Source organism: Trichoderma ghanense (assembly GCF_004382785.1).
Source record: "Trichoderma ghanense strain CCMA-1212 chromosome Unknown scaffold_24, whole genome shotgun sequence".
NCBI lineage: Eukaryota > Fungi > Ascomycota > Sordariomycetes > Hypocreales > Hypocreaceae > Trichoderma > Trichoderma ghanense.
The window spans coordinates 200,329-222,411 of record NW_027395687.1 but is presented as its reverse complement, the minus strand read 5'-3'; the positions used below and the strand labels follow the sequence as shown (position 1 = coordinate 222,411).

Genomic DNA, 22,083 nt, shown 5'->3' with positions numbered 1-22,083 from the left:
CGGTGGAGCAAAGAGCAAGAAGCATCCACGGAAACCGATGTGACTTGCCAGACAGATGCAACCGATACACACAAGAGAGGATCTCAATTCCCCGATATTGAGCTCTTGCAACTTATTCTTTCTTTCTTTCTTCTTCTTCGTCTTCGTCTTCTTCTGCAATCTGGTTTAATTACTATAGGTAGCACCGGTTCCAATCTCGATAACAAGTTCCAGGTCAGTCAATCGCTGTGTGGGGACGGCATGCCGCCCACCAGCCAGCTAAAAATTCTGCCATGGTCCACCGCCAAAAAATTCTAGTGGCGCCAGCAGCTCTCGCCGGCGCTCGTCGGTTCAGGTTTGCTGGAAAACACTGGCATGGCCGCTCGACGAGGCTCGCCAGGATCGATCAATTGCCCGTCCCCGATCCCGAATTCGCCATGAACATCGCGCAGCCCGTCGCCTCCGAGGTGGAGAGCGTCGAGTTCACCTTCCTTTCCGCCAAGGAGATCCAGGCCATCTCCGTCAAGCGCATCGAGAACGAGAGCACCTTTGACAACCTGCTCAACCCGGTGCCCGGCGGTCTGTACGATCCGGCTCTGGGATCATGGGGCGACGCACCGTAAGTATTGCCTCTGGCTGTGGCTCTGGCTGTGGCTCGGAAATGGCGACATGGCATGGCTTCTCTAACCATCATCATCATAATCTGCTAGATGCGCTACCTGCAACCTCAACCAGAACAACTGTCCGGGGCATCCAGGCCACATCCAACTGCCGGTTCCCGTATATCACCCAGTCTTCCTTGATCAGGCCTACCGATTGCTCCGAGCGACATGTGTCTACTGCAAGGGCTTCCGTCTGCCCCCCAAGGATCTACACAAATACACCTGTCAGCTGCGCCTCCTGCACCATGGCCTGATACACGAAGCACACATGGTGGCTACCATTGGCGAGAACGACCTGGCCGTCGAGATACGAGAGGCCATTGGCGAAGGAGACAGCGAGGCTGAGGAGGACAACTCTGGATCCGATGGCGTGACTCGACAGCGAGAAAAGTACGTCCGCCAATGCCTCCAGGGCATCAAGATGAAGAGGGGCGAGGCCAAGAAGGGCAAGCATGAGGGCGCAACCGAGATGCGCCGCGAAATCATCAAGGAGTTCCTCGCCGAGATCATCAAGAAGCGAGAGTGCTCCAGCTGTGGAGGCATTTCTCCGACCTATCGAAAGGATCGATTCGTCAAGGTCTTCGAAAAGGCCCTCTCGGCAAAGGAAAAGGCAAAGATGGCGCAGAAGGCTCTCAAGTTCGGCGACGCCATGACACGAGTACATCACCACCGCAAGGCGACAACAAAGAAGCCCAACGGGCACGCTGTCCAGGCGAATGGCTCCGGTGAGACGCAGGATGTCGAGATGGGGGACGCAGACCACTACGACGACGACGATGTTCCGGAAGAGGGCGCCCAGAGATACATCAGCTCCATGGAGGTGCGCGCGAGACTGGAGGAGTTGTTCAGGAAAGAGCAAGATCTTCTCTCGCTCGTGTACAATGCCAAACCTCCAACACAGAGCTCGCAGAAAGTCACTCCCGACATGTTCTTCATCACAGTCGTCCTGGTGCCGCCGAACCGTTTCCGACCAGAGGCCCGAACGGGCGACTCGCAAATCTCCGAAGCCCAGCAAAACGCCCTCTACAAGAACATCCTCGGCTGCTGCTCAAAGATTGCTCGTGTCTACAAGGGCCTGGAGGACAAGACCTCCGACATGGCGAGCATGCATCAGGCATGGACGGAGCTCCAGGACGCAGTCAACTCGCTGATCGACAAGAACAAGAACCCTGTTCAGGGTGCCGCCGCTGCGCGAACCGAAGACGGAATCAAGCAGTTGCTCGAGAAGAAGGAGGGTCTTTTCCGCAAGAACATGATGGGAAAGCGTGTCAACTACGCCGCGCGAAGTGTCATTTCCCCCGATCCCAACATCGAGACCAACGAGATCGGTGTGCCTCCGGTGTTTGCGAAGAAGTTGACCTACCCCGAGCCCGTTACGAGCCACAACTTCAAGGACATGCAGCAGGCTGTGATCAACGGCGTGGACAAGTGGCCGGGAGCCTTTGCCATTGAGAACGAAAACGGCCAGATTGTCAACCTCCGCAACAAGTCCGTGGACGACCGCATCTCACTTGCGAACCAGCTGCTGGCGCCGACCAACAGCAACTCGGCGCGCACGAGGAACAAGAAGGTCCATCGACACCTCACCAACGGCGACGTCGTCCTGATGAACCGCCAGCCCACGCTGCACAAGCCGTCCATCATGGGCCACCGAGTCCGCGTCCTGCCTGGCGAGAAGACGATCCGAATGCACTACGCCAACTGCAACACGTACAACGCCGACTTTGACGGCGATGAGATGAACATGCACTTCCCGCAGAACGAGGTCGCCCGTGTCGAGGCCCTGCAGATTGCCGACACCGACCACCAATACCTGTCGGGCACCGCCGGCAAGCCGCTGCGAGGTCTGATTCAGGATCACATTTCCGTGTCCGTGGCGCTCTGCAGCCGAGACACCTTCTTCAACCGCAGCGACTACCAGCAGCTCATCTACAGCGCCCTGCGGCCCGAGAGCGGCCACATCCTCGGGGAGCGGATCCAGCTGGCGCCACCGGCCATCATCAAGCCGGTGCCCCGATGGACGGGAAAGCAGGTCATCACCACAATCCTGGCCAACATGAGGCCGCCCAACTGCGGAGGGCTGACCATGTCCGAAAACGCCCAGCTCAAGGCCGAGCAATGGGGAGCCGGATCAGAAGAGGGCGTTGTGCTGATACAGGACGGCGAGTTCATCACGGGCATACTCGACAAGTCTCAGATCGGACCCAGCTCGAGCGGCATGATTCACGCCGTGCACGAGATCTACGGACCCGCCATCGCCGGCAAGCTGCTCAGCGCCCTGGGTCGGCTGCTCACAAGATACCTCGGCATGCGAGCCTTTTCGTGTGGAATGGACGACCTGAGGCTGACGGCGGAGGGAGAGGCGGCGCGACGGCGAGAGCTCCTCGCGGCCGACAAGCTGGGACACAAGATTGCATCGAGCTACGTCTCGCTGGAGAACCAGGAGGATGCCCAGGACCCGCTCCTCCTGGAGCGCCTCGAGGAGGTCATGCGTGACGACAGCAAGCAGGAGGGTCTCGATCTGCTGATGAACCAGGGCTCAAAGGACATTACGGACGCGGTACAAAAGGCTTTAATCCCCAACGGCCTCGAGAAGAACTTCCCAAGGAACCAGATGCAGGTCATGACCACTTCCGGTGCCAAGGGTTCTCGTGTCAACGCGTCCCTCATCTCCTGCAACCTGGGTCAGCAGGTCCTGGAGGGTAGGCGTGTGCCGGTGATGGTGAGCGGCAAGACGCTGCCCAGCTTCAAACCGTTCGATACCCATATTCGGGCGGGCGGCTACATTGTGAACCGATTCTTGACGGGAATCCGGCCACAGGAGTACTACTTCCATCACATGGCCGGACGCGAGGGTCTGATTGACACGGCCGTCAAGACATCCCGTTCCGGCTACCTGCAGCGCTGCATCATCAAGGGAATGGAGGGCCTCACGGTCAACTACGACACGTCTGTGAGGGACGCGGACGGCTCGCTGATCCAGTTCCTGTACGGCGAGGACGGACTGGACGTGACGAAGCAAAACTACCTAAAGGACTTCCGGTTCATCCTGCAGAACGTCACCTCGGAGGCGGCGCAGCTCAAGTACGACCCCAAGGTCGGCGAGCGCCTGGGCGCCAACCGACAGGCGTTCCAGAAGTACATGAAGAGCGCCGTCCGCCACGCCAAGGCCGGCGATCGGAAAGGAAAGGATCCCCTGACGGCCAGCTTCGACCCGGCCACCAACGCCTTTGCCACGTCCGAGACGTTCTACGAGGCCATGACGGACTACATCAGGGAGAACCCCGACGGGCTCGTGCGGGAGAAGAACAGCCAGGACAAGGCGCCTCTGCAGAAGGTGACGCTGAACAAGAAGAACGCGGAGATGCTCTTCGCCATGAAGTATCTCCGGTCGCTGGTCGAGCCCGGGGAGGCTGTCGGCATCGTCGCTGGCCAGTCCGTCGGCGAGCCGTCTACGCAGATGACGCTCAACACCTTCCATTTGGCCGGTCACTCGGCGAAGAACGTGACGCTGGGTATCCCCCGTCTGCGAGAAATCCTGATGACGGCCAGCAGGACGATTTCCACGCCCGCAATGACGCTGTATCCCAACCCCGAGCTGTCGGAGCACGACACCGAAATCTTTGCCAAGTCCATCAGCGTGCTGCGCTTGAGCCAGGTGCTGGACGGCATCGTGGTGGAGGAATTGGTCGGCAAGGGCAAGCTGCGCGGCCTGGCCAAGATCTACAAGATCAACCTCAAGTTCTTCCCCGGCTCCGAGTACTCCAGCACCTATGCGGTCACCGTCTCGGACATTATGGCTACGGTGGAGAAGAAGCTGCTGCGCAACATCCTGGCCATTCTCAAGAGAGAGGTCAAGAAGCGCCAGAGCCAATCGACAACGGCGACGCCCGAGGTCGGCGTCAAGGCAGGCGTTGTCGAGACGGCCAGGCCGGAGGGAGCGGCAGAGGGTGGCCGGGACAATGACGACGACGACGATGCCGACGAGGATGACGATGACGACGCCACCGGTGCCAAGAACCGAGCCAACCGGAGCGAGGCTGTCTCCTACGGACCCAACGATGAGGATGACGATGCCATCCAGAAGGACCTGTCCAAGGGGGCAGACTACGATGTGTCAGACGACGACGAAGAGGCAGCAGCGCCATCATCATCATCACGAAGCAAGGAGGAAGGAGAAGACGATGATGAGGATAACGAAGACGACGACGACAACAACAAGGCCCCTCAGTCATGGTCAGCCAAGCTGCGGACGGAGCGGGTGCTCAACGCGTACGCCGAGGTGACGGACTTCCAGTGCGACGACCGGAGCGGCGAGTGGTGCAACGTGACGCTCGAGTTCGACGTCAACATCCCCAAGGTGCTGATGCTCAACATTGTCGAGGACGCGGTGCGGCAGACGGTGGTGCAGCAGGTGGCGGGCGTGGAGTCGTGCCTGGTGGCGCAGGAGAAGGGCAAGACGGTCATCAACACGACGGGCGTCAACCTGCGCGCGATGCAGCGCTACAGCGACTTTATCGACCCGCACCGAATCCAGACCAACGACATCGCGGCCGTGCTCGACGTCTACGGCGTCGAGGCCTGCCGCGCCAACATCGTCCAGGAGCTATCGGGTGTCTTTGGCGGCCACGGCATCAAGGTCGACAACCGCCACCTCAACCTCATCGCCGACCACATGACGCGCAACGGCGACTTCACGGCGTTCAGCCGCATGGGCCTGCGCGGCAACGTCAGCCCCTTTACCAAGATGAGCTTCGAGACGACGCTCGGCTTCCTCAAGGACGCCCTCATGGACGGCGACTGGGACGACCTGACGACGCCCAGCAGCAGGCTCGTCATGGGCAAGCTCGGCAGGGTCGGCACCGGCGGCTTCGACGTCTTGACGCAGCTGCCGACGTATCATGTGAATGCGCTGGCGTAGATTTGGGGGGGGATGGGAGATGTATGGATTGTTTAAACTGTATTTAATCATGGAGAAGGTAGACTCGGCCTAGGATCTTTAAAAAGCAATTGTACACTGTAGAGATGTTATAGCAAATTCCTGGAGATCGATGCCAACGATGATTTTGTGTGATGGATTCAGGTGGCGGCGATGGTATAGAGCCGGCCTTGACAGAGGGCCGAATACAGCCAAGGCACCTACTGACTTGTTGGGAACATCTTCATTTTGGGAACTTTTGTCGTGCATCCCTCTGAGTGATATTCCGAGGGATACCTCGAAACAATTATGACACGGCGACGCGTGGGCTCGTGCTAGGGATGGAGTCACTGCACAGCACCCAACATGCAAGATTTGAGAGAGGAAAATGCAGTCATCGCGTTGGTGCAAGGAACGCGTCTCTTTGGCCGTTGCTGCCTAATCACGCCAAATGCGATGACGCGATTCTACGGTCACTGGAGCAGGTAAACACTACAGCCATGGCCTCAATGAACATCACAGGCAAAAGTGGACTCGTTTGAATATAGTTCGTAGAACTAGAGGCCGTGAGCCTCGTTTTGCATTTATGCAGTGCCACTATTCCCTGGAAACTGCACTGGTAATATACATTCCGAACCATAATGGGGAATAGTAAAGCAGAAAAAAAAACATCTCATTTGTGAACGCCTTGATTATCCCTTTGTGACCCCGGAAACACTCATGTGGTTGATGAAAAGCAAAAAGTCATGACCCTCAACGTCCGTTGTATCCCTCCCAGAGCTTGTAAAAAGTCACATCGCTGGCTTGCGCATTTAGTTGCGCTCACCGCGGAGGCGGCGGGCGAGCTGGATGTCCTTGGACTGGATGGTGACACGCTTGGCGTGGATGGCGCACAGGTTGGTGTCCTCGAAGAGGGAGACGAGGTAGGACTCGACAGACTCCTGGAGGGCGCCGATGGCGGAGGACTGGAAGCGGAGGTCGCTCTTGAAGTCCTGAGCGATTTCACGGACCTGTGTGGCGATGGCATGTTAGCGCGATGATGCTTTTGATGATGACGGTGATGATGATGAGAGCTTACCAGACGCTGGAAGGGGAGCTTGCGGATCAGAAGCTCAGTCGACTTCTGGTATCGTCGAATCTCACGGAGAGCGACGGTACCGGGCTTGTAACGGTGAGGCTTCTTGACACCTCCGGTGGAGGGAGCGCTCTTGCGGGCAGCCTTGGAGGCGAGCTGCTTGCGGGGAGCCTTGCCACCAGTGGACTTACGGGCGGTCTGCTTGGTGCGGGCCATTGTGATGATGTGTGTGAGGTTGCTTGGTGTTGTTGTTTGTAGTGATGAAACTTTGGTGGGGAAGAAAGGGAAGAGATGGGCGATGCAGAAAGGAGAAATTCCGGACTTGCGGGCGGGGGGCAGGAGCTTTAATAGTTGAGCCTAGCGTCATGCTGCGGTGGCGGCTGATCTGGGATTGCGCGGTGGACCGTGCGCTGCTCCTGCTCTTTTTCGCGCGTTTGTGGGAAAGTAAAAAAAAATAAAAAAATGGCTGCCAAAAAAATAAGTGCGGGAGGCGGGCAAAGGAGCGAGAGTGTGCAGTCAGAAAAATGGGCAGCTTTAGCGCTTGTTTCTGTCTCGCTTTTTTTTGCTGGCTTGCCCCACCAGTCATCGTTCCTTCTTTCCTTCCTTTCTTTCCTCCTTTCCCCCCCTTCTTTTTGTGTGGAACGCTGGGACGGATCCACTTTGTGATGCGAGGCGAAGGAAAATGGGCGAATATGCAGGTTGGGCTGGTTGGTCCTTTTTTCTGATTGGCTGAGGGACGGCATAATTTTTACGATCGCGGTTTAGGCTCGATTTGCGAGTGTGCTTGAGGTACATGCGGTCGGTACTCTGTACCTGAGCCGAGTTGAAGCATCTCGGCTTACCCTGGATGCACGATGCGAGATCTATATTGCAAAGTCTTGTGACATGATGTGCTATTTGCGGGGATGCAGTCGTTCTTTTGGAGGTTGGACATCGTGATACATGTTATGAGCTTCTGTGTGTTTAGGATTGCGGTGTTGTGTGAATTGTCGGTGATGGTTCATGCTCGTCTGTGAATGCTTTACATGAAATTGAGGCGAACACTCTGATATACAACCTCCAACCACAAGACACGTGGAAATAAAGACACGTCAGTTACGAAAGCAATGCAAGGCAGCAAAATATAATATAGAACCAACTGAATGTTCACAAAGATCACGGAAGACTACAAGGAATCCATGTGCGACGTTCACAAGGAAGCAATGCAGCGACAACAACTGCATCATGCGCACGCAGTTTTATCTGTTCAACATCACCGCATCTTATTACTGAGTGCTGCCAATATAACATCTCGACATTTCTACCACATGAACGCATCTCAACTTCACAACTAGTACGCCTCGAGCATTGGATGGGAAGCATACTCGTACTCGCAGTAGCCAAGGCCGCCAGCCGACTTCAAGAGACAAAACCAGTCACTGACATCATCAACCAAACCACCCGAGGCAAGTCCAGCTTGATACGCTTGCTATCACGCCTCCCAGAAGCTACTGTCCCATGCTCGGAATGTACCAGACAAAACAAGTCTAGATCCGTCAAGAAACAATAAAATCAAACACCGTGATTGGGACGTGTCGACCTTGTTTACCTCTTCTCACCTTCCCTTTCATGCCCCCACCCGCAACCGCCAAGCCGCGCCGGTACGTACCTCCGGCCGCGTCTCGTGTCTGATTGTGCTAGCATTTCCTCCCTTCCTTTGTCCAACGCTGAATCACTGGACCAAACCCAAAAAAAAAAAAAAAAAAGAAAAAGGAAAACCAAATCAGCCCCACACCCCATTTTTTAGGCGCCTTTCCCTTTTTTTTCGCCCTCTATCCGAATCCGATCAGTGATCTTGGTCGCTGCTACTTAAGCTGGCGTGTTGCCACTCCTGGAACCTTCTTCCCCCCTCTTTTATCTGCGACTCTGTCCGTTTATCACAACATCTCCATCTGCATCTGGCGTTTACGCACATCTCGTTGATTTCCCAACATCTTCACATCAACCCACATCAATCATCATGACTGGACGTAAGTGACATTTGTCCTCAGCCCTATCATCTCCATCCCCATCCCCATCTTCACCATCATCATCCACAATGGCGACGCGCTGCTGCATCGTCGTCGCCTTGCCGGCTCAGCTCGGCTCGGCTCCGCCTCAGCCTTGACGCGTCTATCAGCTTCCAGCTACACCACTGCTCTACACGCACATACACACACACAAAGCTTCAACAGTTGACTGACATCTCCAAAATAGGCGGCAAGGGCGGCAAGGGCCTCGGCAAGGGTGGTGCCAAGCGTCACCGCAAGATTCTTCGTGACAACATCCAGGGCATCACCAAGCCCGCCATCCGACGTCTCGCTCGTCGTGGTGGTGTCAAGCGTATCTCTGCCAGTAAGCTTCACCCACAGCAACCTTCCACAACAGTCATGATTCAAAAAGCTAACCACCCACTTCCACAGTGATCTACGAGGAGACCCGTGGTGTCCTCAAGTCCTTCCTCGAGGGTGTCATCCGTGATGCCGTCACATACACCGAGCACGCCAAGCGCAAGACCGTCACATCACTAGACGTTGTCTACGCCCTGAAACGACAGGGCCGCACCCTGTACGGTTTCGGTGGCTAAGCGCTGTGCCACTGCGTCGCTTCGATATCATGTCTTGTTCGCGTGTTTGTTACGATTGGGCTTTCTTCAACTATGGGCGCGGGTCATTGCTTTTTTGAGTGTTTTTGTACTGTACAACGTCTACGTACCGGGAAATGGGTGACCTCCGAGAGGGGGATATTGAGACTTATTCAGTGGTGGCCTTGAGAAATACAGCATCACATTATACAAACAACATCTCTTGCATGGACGTATCCCAACCGTGATTCGCGTACAAGTATTTTTGTCGACACGCATGACTCACTGCCTGCCGCGTATCTGCGAAGAGGGGGAGGCGAAGAGTTGTGTTGTTACCGTGACGCGTGACGCGTCGATGTTGGGATGCGAACTGCCACGCCGAATACGGAGCTTGTGCGAACAGGCAGAAGAGATTCGTGTCCATGTCCACGTACGAAGTACTCCTAGATGATTCCAACCGCCATGACTCGCTCTCTGGTTACATCGACCATATGGAGCGTGTTCTTGCGCATATGGGATACGTGTTGAACTCTGTACTGAGGTGCTATATCGATGGGATAGAGTCGGGTAGATGGATGCAAGCATACGGATTTTGGATAATCACTTGCACCATGGTGGCAAAACGGGGGCTAAACGTGAAAGCGCAAATATGGTTCCGATATAGATAACTACCTACTAGTATGCTGGACAGCGAATCTACGCCGTCCCGATGCCGTGCCTGAACTCCAGATGCCTAAAACGGAAGCAATATGTGGTGTTGCAATGGACAGCCCACGCCAACGCCCAACATACAAGTGCTATACTAGTATCCAATATTCCAATATAATGGATCCGATATGACGCGGGAATGGACAAGACAGAATGGACAACGCATCCCAAGGCCTGATATAAGCGCCCTACATGTAAACCCAATACAGCAAATCCAATACATGATGCCCATCATGGACAGCGCCTCCAACCCATGACTCACAGACATCCCAGTCCCTCTGCCCAACTATCGACTTTCCATTCAAGCACATACAGACAGCAATAGGAGAACAACTGCACTTCATTAGGCTCTTCTCGTACCGCCGTCAGAATGAACCATGCCAACGACGCAAAGCGGGAAGTCTAGTTCAACCGTGTCATGTGGTTGGTCGCTTATGCGCTTCACTGGACGCTAAGGCTCTCAAGGCTGCCTTTTCATTGACGGGCCAGAATGATCCCAGCAAGAATCATCAACCGGGGAGGGAGAAGGTTTTCAGCCGATGGTAGGCGATTGGGTGCTGATGCTGCCAACCTGACAGATAGACTGACTGACTGATATCCAGGCGGAGAAAAGGAAGCGACACGCATGGGAGAGGAAAAGGGGAAAAAAAAAAAAAGAGGCTGTCCAATGGAGATGCAGGTCTAGGGTTGTCAACTCTTGGGAGGAGGACAACCACTTGTTACTAGCCCGACGCCCCTCCTCGGTGTTTCGCAGAGTGGTCTCTGTCCTGGGTCCCCGTATCCCTGCACAGCGGAAAACCTGATAGGAAATGGGTCAATCGATGTAGAGAAGCCCAACGACGCATGTGTCGGGCCACTCAAAATAAACTCGGCAACGGCATGCACACGCAGCTGGGCCGGGGTTGACGCTGTCTCTGTTGCATCTTCTTTCCGTCCGATCCCTTCAGGTTGGTAAAAGGCAATTTTTACAGGGAAAAGGGAAGGAAAAAAAAAAAAAAAAATAGGACGATTGGAAGCACAGACGCACATGCATATGCATGCAGAGCAGAACTGGACGCAGTGCCGGCAGAGACGCTGTCTCTGTTGCATCTTCTTTCCGTCCGATCCCTTCAGGTTGGTAAAAGGCAATTTTTACAGGAAAAAAAAAAAAAAAAAATAGGACGATTGGAAGCACAGACGCACATGCATATGCATGCAGAGCAGAACTGGACGCAGTGCCGGCAGAGAAGAAGCCCACCCTGCATGGGTAAACGGGAACAGGCAAGTCGCAGCTTTTTCTAAAACATGCCGCTTGCTGCGGCTTGTTCCAACGGGCCTGCCGATGCAGAGCGAAAATTTTTTGAAGATGGATTTGACAAATAGATCCTAGAAGATGGACGACGGGTTTTGATATTGTGATAGATGATAGCTTTTGAGATGTACATACACACGGGGCCTTGAGGCTGTGTTGCTCTGCATCTCATCCCGAAATAAATCCCCTCCACGTGGCAAAGGACCAAATGTACGTACTGTACAAAGCTACAAAGTGGGAAGCCAAGCTTTGGGGATTAAGGCCTAGACCGGATCTGCATCGCGCGGGAAAAGACGATCCGAGCTGGTGGAGTGACCGGTCCTTCCTGCCCCATGTGACAGGTTGAGGGTTGAGACAAGAGCGAGACGAGACTTGGGGCGGGAAGTCCAGAGGGAGCGACTGCCTACGTGCTGAGGTAGTCAAGTAAAGCATTCAGGATCAACTCCGAGAGGAAGGATACATTTGACTAAAGAAGGAGGCTCAGCTGCGACATCGGTATCAATCTGGCATCTTTGCTCCGCACCATATTCCAAGGCACGCAAGAGGAGAAAGAAGGAAGAAGTGGAAGAGAAAGAGGACTGTGGGCAGATGCACATGCACCACACTGCATTGCGTTGCAACTGCACTCGCTGCGCACATGGCTGTTCATCCGAGACTCCATCACCAGCTGCCTCGGTGGCCAACACCTCAAGGCAGCGGCATGTAACTGTAGCGTCTGCTGCACCTCTCTCACGAGAGTACCTACTACTGGTATCATTCCGAGCTGATATGCAATGCACGCGATACGAATCAAGTGCCGAGGTGCGATGCATCCAATCCAACTAGGATGGCCCGTTGCGGCGGGTCGATAGAGAACTCGGTAGTCTGTTCACAGCTGTATTTTATTGGATATTGCATGTTGAATTCGCTACTGCAGTTGGCCAACGGTCATCACGAGATCTGCTAGACGTGAAGCGGACTGCCAAATAATACACCAGACTAGTAGGCATGAAAGTTCAGCTGGCCATTCTGTCAATACCCAGCCAGCTCAGCTCCTCAGCTCCTCGATACTCAATACCCAATACAATGAACCAATGCCCAATCAACATTTGGATAGATCAGTCAGAACTCGATATATCCATTCCAAGAGCAAAGATCATCGCCGGGCCTATCGGAGCGAATCAATCGAACTGCCGTTCCGCCGTGCGGCGAAAAAACCAGTCTGTCACTACCATTCCCGACACCCGTTGCCGTTCCCTCCCAAGGCAGAAATGACAAAGCTATGGAATCTCACGGAGCAGAATGGGCAGCCCAATCAAATCAAACGAGTTACAGACTGCGAGACTGGTGCGAACTGGCCCGAGCCCCGAAAAGAGGCAACAGACAGCGAGCATCAGTTAAAGCGGGAAAGCCATTCGGGGTCCCGCGCGGTTCCGGGGCAGTCGAGCGACAAAAGGCAAGGGAAACCTTGGAGAGCGGCCTAGATTCCCGACCTGGGCCCGAGCTGGCCGGCTGCGCAGATCACGAGGCTGTGAAAGAGGGTTCGCTGCTAGCCTCATCCCAGGGGTTTGGTTATGGTGTGGCTCTACTAAAAAAAAGCGAGATCTCTCTGCCTGCTTTTTTTTTTTTTTTTTTTTTTTTTTTTTTTTTTTTTTTTTTGCAGCTGTCAGCAGTGCAGTGCAGTGGTTTGCGTCGTACGGAGTACACGTAGTACGCGTACGCGGCATGCGAAAGTAAGGTACATGGAACTAGTAGTAGTAGCAATCTTTCATCTGCCGCCGGCGCATCTCAGCCGCGCATGGGTTCAGTTGTACCTCAGTTGAGTTCAGTTCACATGAAGTATAGCAAAGACAAAGCCGAGTTCGAGATCGAGGTCCGCGCGTCCGGGCAAACAGGGATCACAGGCGCATCAGGCAACGTCGGACAGAGTTTTCCAATGTTGCTGTTCCTGTCACCAGCCCGAATGTCCGCAACGCTGCATGTCGATCAGGCCGAGAACAAATCCGGCTGTCGTCGTCTCCCTCCAGTACTCTCTGCCTTACACCCCTGCGGATTCTTTTACTAGTGCCGGCATGCAGGAAGCCTACAGTAGAGACGGAGAGAACATGGGAGACCAAGATCGCGGGAGGTGTGGCTGAGTTTGCGCAGGGCTGGCCGCTGATTGGCCGGCCGCACAGCCGGACGTCTCCGAGCCAGAAGCCAAGGTCGGCCTGCCCGACTCAAAGAGTTGTCTCGAATTGCATCAGCTTCTGCAGGTTGCAGACAAGAACGATTTTTTCTCTTTCTTCTTTCGTTTGCGCGTGTGCCTGATATGCAGGAGACGTGAAATTTTTTTTTTTTCAAGTGTCTCCTTTTTGTTTTACCGATTCTGCCTTTGCAGCACACCTTCTTTGTTGCTCTAGTAGTACACACACTTCGTATCTGCCTGCATCGCTCTAAGTTGTCCAGAAAAAAAAGTGGAAGCGCTTGGGATCGGGTGTACAAGGTACTTGGCACAAGGTGCGACGAGCCACACATGCATTTGTCACGCAACCAGACATGGCCAAAGACGACCATCACCCGATTCCACAGCAGTTCAGTGGGATGAGCAAACAGCCGTACATCTTGCCATTTTAATTGTTTTCCGATTAGCCTTTAGCAAGACCTGACAGATGATGAGAAAACGTGCTAAATAATGACTTATTGAAAGATACTGAATTTATTGATGCAGACACGCCCCCATTAGTAATCGTCTCTCGTCTCTCTTTGGTCAGCGAACCTTGCCCGTGCACACTCAGCATGGGGATAAAGTATGGGGAAGTTGCTTTCAAGCAGAAGGCGTCATGTGACTGTGTGTCACAGTCATGGTTTGAAGTCCTTTATTTTTTTTTTTTTTTTTAGAACTGCGAATGCGAGTGTGTGTACCTCAAGTCCTTCGGTACACGAAGTGCCCGTGTTATGCAATTCGCTGAAAGGGGAAAACGTAGCAACAAGGAAACATCCATGTCTCGCGCTGCGCCGGCCTCGAGGACCTGTGGCTGAGGCCAATGAGACTTTGCAACGTCCTGCTGTAACAAGGATTCCGTTCGATCGGGCCTTCAGACTGTCAAAGAGAGGGTGACCATGTTCCTACAACGTGCTCCCATGCGAGCCCGATACGCTGGTTGACACGTCACATCCAGCTTGTTGCAACTTCGTTGTACCCGTTTGTAATTGCCAGACCTCCTGAGCTTAGTAACAGCTGTTACCAGTGCTAGTTCTCGCCGGAGAAACGTTCCATGCCTGTCGCCGAAAGAAATAGGAAAATCCGTGAGAGTCCAAAGGCTTCGTCAAACTCAAACATAAAGGAGGCTGTGGACCAATGACAGCGGAAAATTCTAGAACGCCCTCGCCTCCCTGCTGTGTAAGTGTGCACCAACTCATCACTAATATCAAAGAAGAACCTAGCAATCGTACTAAGAATGTATGTCGGTATGTCGACGTGGCTTGCACCAGCCAGACGCATATCCTCGGCAAATGTCCTGATGAGCTGGACAGACAGGCCCAAAGGGACGGGACAGGCTGAGAGGCCCGGAGAAACCTAACCTTGTACGGCAGAAACGCCACAAGGGCACAAGCCACAGCACGTTCTTCTCCGCGGCTGTGCATCTGGGGCGTGCCTCAGGTGGCTTGTGCCTCAGGTGGCTTGTGCCGGACGACGGACCGGTCGACTTGCCGAACAGAGACCGCGCGACGCCCTCAGTCAGTCGCTCACAGACGGCGGGGGAAAAAAGAGCACACGATACGATCCGATACGATACGATGCCATTCGATGCCATTCGATGAGACGCGGATGCCAATGCAGCAGTGATGCCAGGACGAATTTTTAATTGGCCGACTCCCCCTTATCGCCGTCCATCGGATTCTCTTGTTCAATAGGTGGACTTTTTATCGCTTTTCGCCTGCTTACCTTATTACCACCTCTCTAGGGGAGCCTGCGACTACTACCGACACTGAATGGATGACTGGCCGGCGGGATGACGAGGGGACAAAGACACACATGCCGCTTCATACGGACGCATCTAGACTGCTCGCTCTGTTTTCTCAGCACCTCGCCAGCCTAGAACCTGCTCGAAGTGCGCTCCGCTGCGCAAAAATGGTCACCACGCAAACGACATACCTTCAGATACGCAACTGACTTACATATCGTCACTGCTATGAAGCTGCTCGTTATGCATGACAAATGACTGACGAAGTTAGTCATACTGGCACGCAGCCCCGTTGGACCTCAATTGTATCATAGATGGCCAGGTTCCTGGGCTTGCAAAGCCTGCGGACCGCATTGCCCTATCAGGCGTCACGCTGTCAGTTGATCAACCTGAGCCATTCATCATTCAATGACTGCAGTGGCCCCCTACCGACACAAGGTAAGGCAGTTCCAAGGAATGCCAGATGAACTTTCCCGAACGAGTACGAGGGTACGAGTACCTCCCACCCAGGTAGCCGCAGTGCGTGTGCAATGTGTCATCCACCGGCCGCCGAGACCAGACGCCCAGCATCCGGATTACCAAACCTGCTCAGCGCTACTGCCGCAGGTACCTGCAGCCCAGGTACATGTACCAGCACCCGTTCCTGCTGCTCTCCTCTAGGTAGGTACCTAGTTATACTCTAGTACGGAGTAGCAGCAGCCGCGGCTCCCCGGATGCTCCTGTCCGCAGATTCTCGCAGGACCCTGGTCGAACCTGCGAGAGAGAGGGAGAGTCAAAGGGCAGGAGGGGTCCTGGGGGTGTGCACGGCTCCTTGCTTGCAAGGCCGAATGATGGCCTCTTTTTTCTTTTTTTCCCTCCGTCTATTTTTCAAGAGTGGGGCCACCGCATCGGCTTTCATCACCCCCTGTAGGGCCCCAGTTCCACACGCCCCCTCCATCAGCACCGCCCACGCCCCTCCTTTCCCGGATGTCTGCGTCGCTCTTGACGAAACCGGCCGACCCGGGGCTTGGGCCTGGGACGACCTGGACGATATAAAAGAAAGTCGTTTCGCCACATCGCCGTTCAAAGATGGAAACTTGCAATACCCCATACAAACCTCTAACCTTCCTCAACCATGCTATCAGTGGACCAAAATCCTACACAATATCAACACTTTCACCAACAACAACAGCAGCAAGACCAACAGCAACAGCAAGAGCATCAGCAGTTTCACGACTTCAACGACATTGACAGCAGTAACGACCAGAACCAACACAGCAACCTGTCTCTAGACGACTTTGCCTTTGGCCAGGGCGACAACGACTTTGACTTCTCGCCATCGTCCTTCTCGTCCTCGGAGCTCTCTTCGGCCAATCTCGAGTATCTCAACGCCGCCATCGCCTCTGCCTTCCAGCCAGACTCGATGCGGCCCGACTCCTCCTGGGACGCCGCCGCTCGCCTCTCGACTCCTTCAAAGTTCGGCCGTCTCCCCCATCAGCGAGAGTCCTCTCTGTCGTCCCTGGGTTCGACAGGGCCGGCGTCGCCCTTCAACTCGCACATCGCGAACCCTCACATCGCCGTCACGGACGCCAATGGTGACGGCTTCATGGACATGCATCCTCACGATATGTCTGCCATGAGTTCAGCCAGCCCCTACTACCACCACCTGGCCAAGACGATGCCGCCCTACTCAAACTTCCACCACCTCGACAACGCCTCCGTCAGCGACATGGCCTATCCCGTCTCCCTCCCCACCGGCAACCACCAGAAGCCGCGGCAGGACCGCAACCTCCTCCCCGCGCCCGAGTTCGCCAACGGCTTGACCCGATCCCATCCTGCCTCCGTGGCGAGCTCAATAGCTGGCGACTCGCCGGCCACGCCCATCACGGGCGACATGGACGTGATGGACAGGCGAAGGCAAGGTAGGCTACGACCTCCCAACACCAACGACAACAACAGCAACCGCCATCATGATCATCGCGACTCATCATATTGGCTTGCAGGTCAAGGTAACGGCACCGTCCCCAAGCTCGACCGCACAATGACGGACGTCTACGGCGACGAGCTGTACAACCCAAACTTCACAATCACCTCGTCGCCCCAGCAGAGCCAGGTGACGACCGCCCCCAGCGACGTCTTCAACCAGCGCATCAGTGCCGCGAATAGCCAGCACCTCAACACCATGCGCCATTCGCCCGCCTCGAGCATCTCTCGGGACATCTCTCCCTTCCGCCACGGGTCCCCACTTGCCCCTTCGCCACTGCACGACTGGGCTGCCTCCCAGGGCGCCATGGCTGTCAACTCTCAGCCGCGAATGGCCGCCCAGGACCGCAATGGCCAGCACGATGCCCACTTCTTCCAGCAGCAGATGGCCAAGACAACGCAGCCCGGAACGCCCCAGACCATCTCGCCCAAGGATGCCGTGCTCGAGTTCAACGAGTCCGGCGAGGAGTCCAACATGCCCCTATTCTCCCAGCCCCCAATCAACTTTGGCATGGACCACATGGGCAGGATAGTGCCCGAGGGCGGCGCAAACGGCGCCGCTGCAGGAGCAGGAGGCCACAACTACGGCCAGGGCGATCACATGCACAACTTGCCACAGCACGCCCAGGTACAGGTGCCGCAGCGATACCCGTTTATCCCTTACCCGCCAACCAGCCACGACGCATCCACCTCGCAGTTGAGCTCGGCAGACTCCAACTCAACCGGATCTGCCGCCTACAACACCCCGGCTCCCCAGAGCCGGCCGGCTGGCGCCAACGCGGACGGAGGCACATACACTTGCACATATCACGGCTGCACGCTACGGTTTGAGACGCCCAGCTTGCTGCAGAAGCACAAGCGCGAGGGCCACCGGCAGTCGCACGGGCTTGCAGGTGCTCGCCCGCACCACGACCACATGGGCATGACCTCGAGCCTCCTCAACAGCCAGGCCGGACCCCACCGCTGTGATCGCATCAACCCGAGCACGGGCAAGCCGTGCAATACCATCTTCTCGCGGCCGTACGACTTGACGCGGCACGAGGACACGATTCACAACGCCAAGAAGCAAAAGGTGCACTGCAACCTGTGCACGGAGGAGAAGACGTTCAGTCGCGCCGATGCGCTGACAAGGCACTATCGAGTCTGTCACCCAGACGTCGAGCTCCCCGGCAAGCACCGACGCCGCGGTGGGGCTTGAAACGGTGGGCGATGAACCGGCAGCACCAAGATTTGCGCAATCTGCATTCCCTCGCAGACACGCCCAGTACCAGCGATAACCACCCAAACCACCCAAATTGGGCAGAACGTTTTCTCTGCATGACGTTGACCGTTTGTGGTGGAGGGGGAGCGCGCCATGGCGGGGAGAGACAGCATCAGCACACGTCAAGCACAACGTCAACGACGGCGATGGCGCGCGATTAGGCTTGGGAAGGGCACGCAAATCGAAGATGGGCGATCCTGGCGCTGTGCCCCGGCTGCTGTGCGGGGGCGAATGGGAAGCTGCCAGTGTCTTCTCTGGCGTTCTCTGTCCCCTAGCTGGCGTGTCCCAGCGGTCGGCGAGTGGGGCTCAGGGTCCTGCTGCAGCTGCAGGGTCTTGGTTGGTGAGCCGGCGGCGCTGACGTCACGCGGCCACATGCCACCTCCACCGCTGACATCACTCCCCGGCCTCCCGTGCCCTGATTTCTCTCGACGTCGACGGGCCTGGCTTGCTCAATGACAGCAATGACGACAGCCTTCTGCGATGCTGTGCGTTCGATGATGCTGCCGTCGCAGATGGGATGAAACCACACCGCGATCATCTCCCTTGCAACAGGCTCCGACGCGCCAACCTCGTGCTGGCTTCGAGACGGTGACCCTTGCCAAGTTTACGCTCACGCCCCTCCCTGGCATCACCGTTTTCTGCTTCAACGATGCTACGCGATCACGATGAACACCCACAGTTGCAACTCCGTTGCAATTGTCCGTTTCCCTTGTTTCGATGACCTACCGCTTACACTTGTGCATCACTGGTTTTCATCATCGTTATCAACTGTACTACTATCGGTTATTACTTCATTTGTTGCACATGGAAGCGGGGCTGCACTGGACGGCGGCATGGGTATTGGGCTTCTTTTTTCCCTTTTCTTCTAGACCAACGAGCAGCCTGCTTTCTCAGCATCATCGATTCAATTTCTTGTTCCCCCAAAAGGGGGAAGTGTATTATTATCATCAAAGGTCCACCAGACTGGATTCTCTTTGCACGGACCGTTGCGTTGGACGTCGAACAAGACTTGGTTTGGCAATTATGAGAGCATGCGCGCACACACGGGACGAGGAAGAGCGGATTGCGAATGAAGCCTTGCCTTGATGACTTGTGTTTTGAATTATTCTTGTTTTGTTTCGCCTGCGCGCGAAATTCTTTGGATAGACAAAAAGAACTCTGTATACTAGTATACCAGCCTACCATGGCTGTAAATTGAAAGACATCGTGAATCACTTGACAAATATTGTCTACTGAAATTGAAAGATTCGTGGATTGACCTTCATTTAATTGAATAATCAAGTGTACTTGAATCTTGATATCCTTTGCCTGGTACGAGAGTACTCGAGCACGTCGTGAGGCTGAGCGCTAGAGGCGCTTCTCCACATCCAGCCCTGTACCTACATGGATGGGCACATGCATGAGTTTCATGTGGCTGCAAATTAGAGTAGTGAGGTGCTTTGCATGTGATGGATGAGACGACTTGTAGTGTCGTGGTATGATTTGCTGTTTGCGAATGATTTTGGGTGTATTCTGTAGGTTTATATAGAGTTGGGTTGTTCTTGAATGAGTATGTTTGTGACTGGTTCTTTTGCTCTTTACCGTCATGGTGGGTACCGTGTCAGCTTGGGGAAAGCATATTGCATGTAGGACGCAGTGATTAATCACTCCGAGTCGAAATAAGGGAGGTTGAGCTCAGAAGGAAGGAAATGGTCGTGTTTTCGCAGTATTAGTGAATGACACATTATTTCCTTGGGAAAAAAGCGTGCCCTTTGTAAAGGGGGCGTTTCGCTGTAAAAGTGCAAGTTCCTGAATCTTACAACACCAGCACACAACATACCTACCGACATACTCACCACAAACATCAGCGATAGTTTTCGACTAAATCAAATGGGCAAAAATAAAATAAAAACAAGCAAAAAAAAAAACAAAAACAAAAGACATACAACAGCCGGTGTTCGCCAGTGGTCACCCACCTGACTACTAATCTGCCTCTCATTGGCTTGACTCTGGGAGAGCAGACGGGATCCCGTATTTTCCAATGGATATGGTCGTATGTGCTTGGTGGACGACGTAAACTGTCTTATTACCCAACTTACGCAGGCCACTACTCGACAGAGACATCTCGTAGAGAATGCACGAGTAGCGTAGCTTTTCTTGTTTTTGTCATACATGTAATCGAAGTGATATATTTTGTCTTCCATCCCATGCTGGAAAATCTCTTGGTACATGTAGAACTTCGTCAGTATCTGCAGCAGTGAACTCGGTGTGTCGCCGGCTTTGTATCAGCGCCGCCAGCCATCCATGTAATAGTACTTTCCTAACTTCAACCTGGCCTGGCCTCTCATAGAACTCACGTCATGGCTCTTGTTTCAACTGCATCTCAACAATTGACTCCGTCATTTCAGCTTAGCAATTCTCTACCTTTGTGTTCTAGATATGGGCCAGCGCCTTTCTTACATCTCAAATCTCCGGACCGTTCCGCCGCTTCTGAAGCTGCCAACTGAGGTCCTCTTGCCGATTGCATCTCAGCTCTCTTCATCTCCCGAATCCCTCGTCGCCCTGTCACTATCATGCAAGACCCTCTCCTCGATCCTCGACAGGGACGCGGTGAGCCTCTGTGATGCTTCCAAGCGTCGTCCGCTGCTGTTGCTGGAAAAGGATCTCGGGGATGCCTTCTTCTACTGCTCATTCTGCTGCCGACTCCATTACTTCTCACAGCAATGGCATCCCGCCCCCTTGGGCGCTCTCCGGCCCCAGTCGCCGCTGCTTTCTCTACCATGAGAACAAGATGTTTCATCCAATGCCCGATTCCTACCGGTTTGGCTTGTACGCGCTCCTTATCATCCTCCAACATGCCCGAATACAACCAACTAATACCACGGCAGATACTACATCTACGGACGCCTTATTATGAATCGTGACTTCTACGGTTTTCCGAAAGGACTCCCTCTAGAATGCCTCGAATGTTCTACCCTGGTGCCCAGTTGGGGCGGCGGACCACTATGGCAGGAAGACCACTCCGTCAAGATCATCAACGATGAGCTATTCATCTGTACCGCACATACAATTTCAGGGAAAGCGTCAACGTTACGAGATGCAATTGACGAGGGGCGGCACGGCGTCTGCATGCACATAGCCACGGATCCGGTTGCAGTAGGTTCGCCATGCTCCACGAGATGAAGAGTCCTGGCCCGCATCTCGACCGAAACAGGAGACCCTTCTTGTTTAAAGGCGATATTCCATGAGCAGTGGTTTGCCTCTCCGTTCCACGAACCCAAGTCCCACGCTCTGCGCGCCCTTGAGGAGCTGATGGAGCTCAGCATTATCGAACCCGAGGCTCTGAGGCTTGATGCTGCCAGGAAGAGGCTGCGTCGGCTGCGTCGGCCGCATCGACTGCCAGCTGGAACAAGTTTCAATACTCGGCGAAACATATCCAGCCTGGCAAGTGCTAGGTTTTCCAAGCTAGAAACTCACTTGATTTGCGGCATTGGTGATGCCATTCGAGCCGTTACTGCCCTAGGCCTCCGTCATAATCGCTATGAGGAGATCTAGGGATGAGAAAGTGGGCGAGGGAGAGACTTGGATCGTCGAGCTCTGTGTCGTGGTAAGTCAAGTCCTCGCCGTCACAGGGCCTTCCAGCTGTGACGAGGGGGTATTGGAGCAGCGGGCCGGCTAGGTTGCTTCAAGCTGAGAACCAGCTGGGGACGACTGCGCTGC

The 22,083-nt window shown here is 54.6% G+C and overlaps 5 protein-coding genes across 5 annotated transcripts; 4 read left to right on the top strand and 1 right to left on the bottom strand.

Moving 5' to 3' along the window:
- Positions 1-272: 272 nt before the first annotated feature.
- On the top strand, positions 273-5,562 carry CCMA1212_010343 (DNA-directed RNA polymerase I subunit; the record flags this gene model as incomplete). The annotated part of the gene is made up of 2 exons (XM_073707392.1): positions 273-598; positions 690-5,562. The coding sequence occupies 2 exons, from the start codon at positions 273-275 to the stop codon at positions 5,560-5,562; spliced, it is 5,199 nt and encodes a 1,732-aa protein (XP_073554106.1).
- Positions 5,563-6,371: 809 nt separating this feature from the next.
- On the bottom strand, positions 6,372-7,220 carry CCMA1212_010342 (Histone H3; the record flags this gene model as incomplete). The annotated part of the gene is made up of 3 exons (XM_073707391.1): positions 6,372-6,569; positions 6,638-6,900; positions 7,214-7,220. 3 exons carry the CDS (start codon positions 7,218-7,220, stop codon positions 6,372-6,374), a joined length of 468 nt encoding a protein of 155 aa, XP_073554105.1.
- Positions 7,221-8,633: 1,413 nt separating this feature from the next.
- Positions 8,634-9,239, top strand: CCMA1212_010341 (uncharacterized protein; the record flags this gene model as incomplete). The annotated part of the gene is made up of 3 exons (XM_073707390.1): positions 8,634-8,643; positions 8,870-9,007; positions 9,076-9,239. 3 exons carry the CDS (start codon positions 8,634-8,636, stop codon positions 9,237-9,239), a joined length of 312 nt encoding a protein of 103 aa, XP_073554108.1.
- Positions 9,240-16,275: 7,036 nt separating this feature from the next.
- On the top strand, positions 16,276-18,321 carry CCMA1212_010340 (Transcriptional regulator RPN4; the record flags this gene model as incomplete). The annotated part of the gene is made up of 1 exon (XM_073707389.1): positions 16,276-18,321. One exon carries the CDS (start codon positions 16,276-16,278, stop codon positions 18,319-18,321), a length of 2,046 nt encoding a protein of 681 aa, XP_073554107.1.
- Positions 18,322-21,034: 2,713 nt separating this feature from the next.
- Positions 21,035-21,918, top strand: CCMA1212_010339 (uncharacterized protein; the record flags this gene model as incomplete). The annotated part of the gene is made up of 3 exons (XM_073707388.1): positions 21,035-21,192; positions 21,252-21,523; positions 21,578-21,918. The coding sequence occupies 3 exons, from the start codon at positions 21,035-21,037 to the stop codon at positions 21,916-21,918; spliced, it is 771 nt and encodes a 256-aa protein (XP_073554130.1).
- Positions 21,919-22,083: the final 165 nt, after the last annotated feature.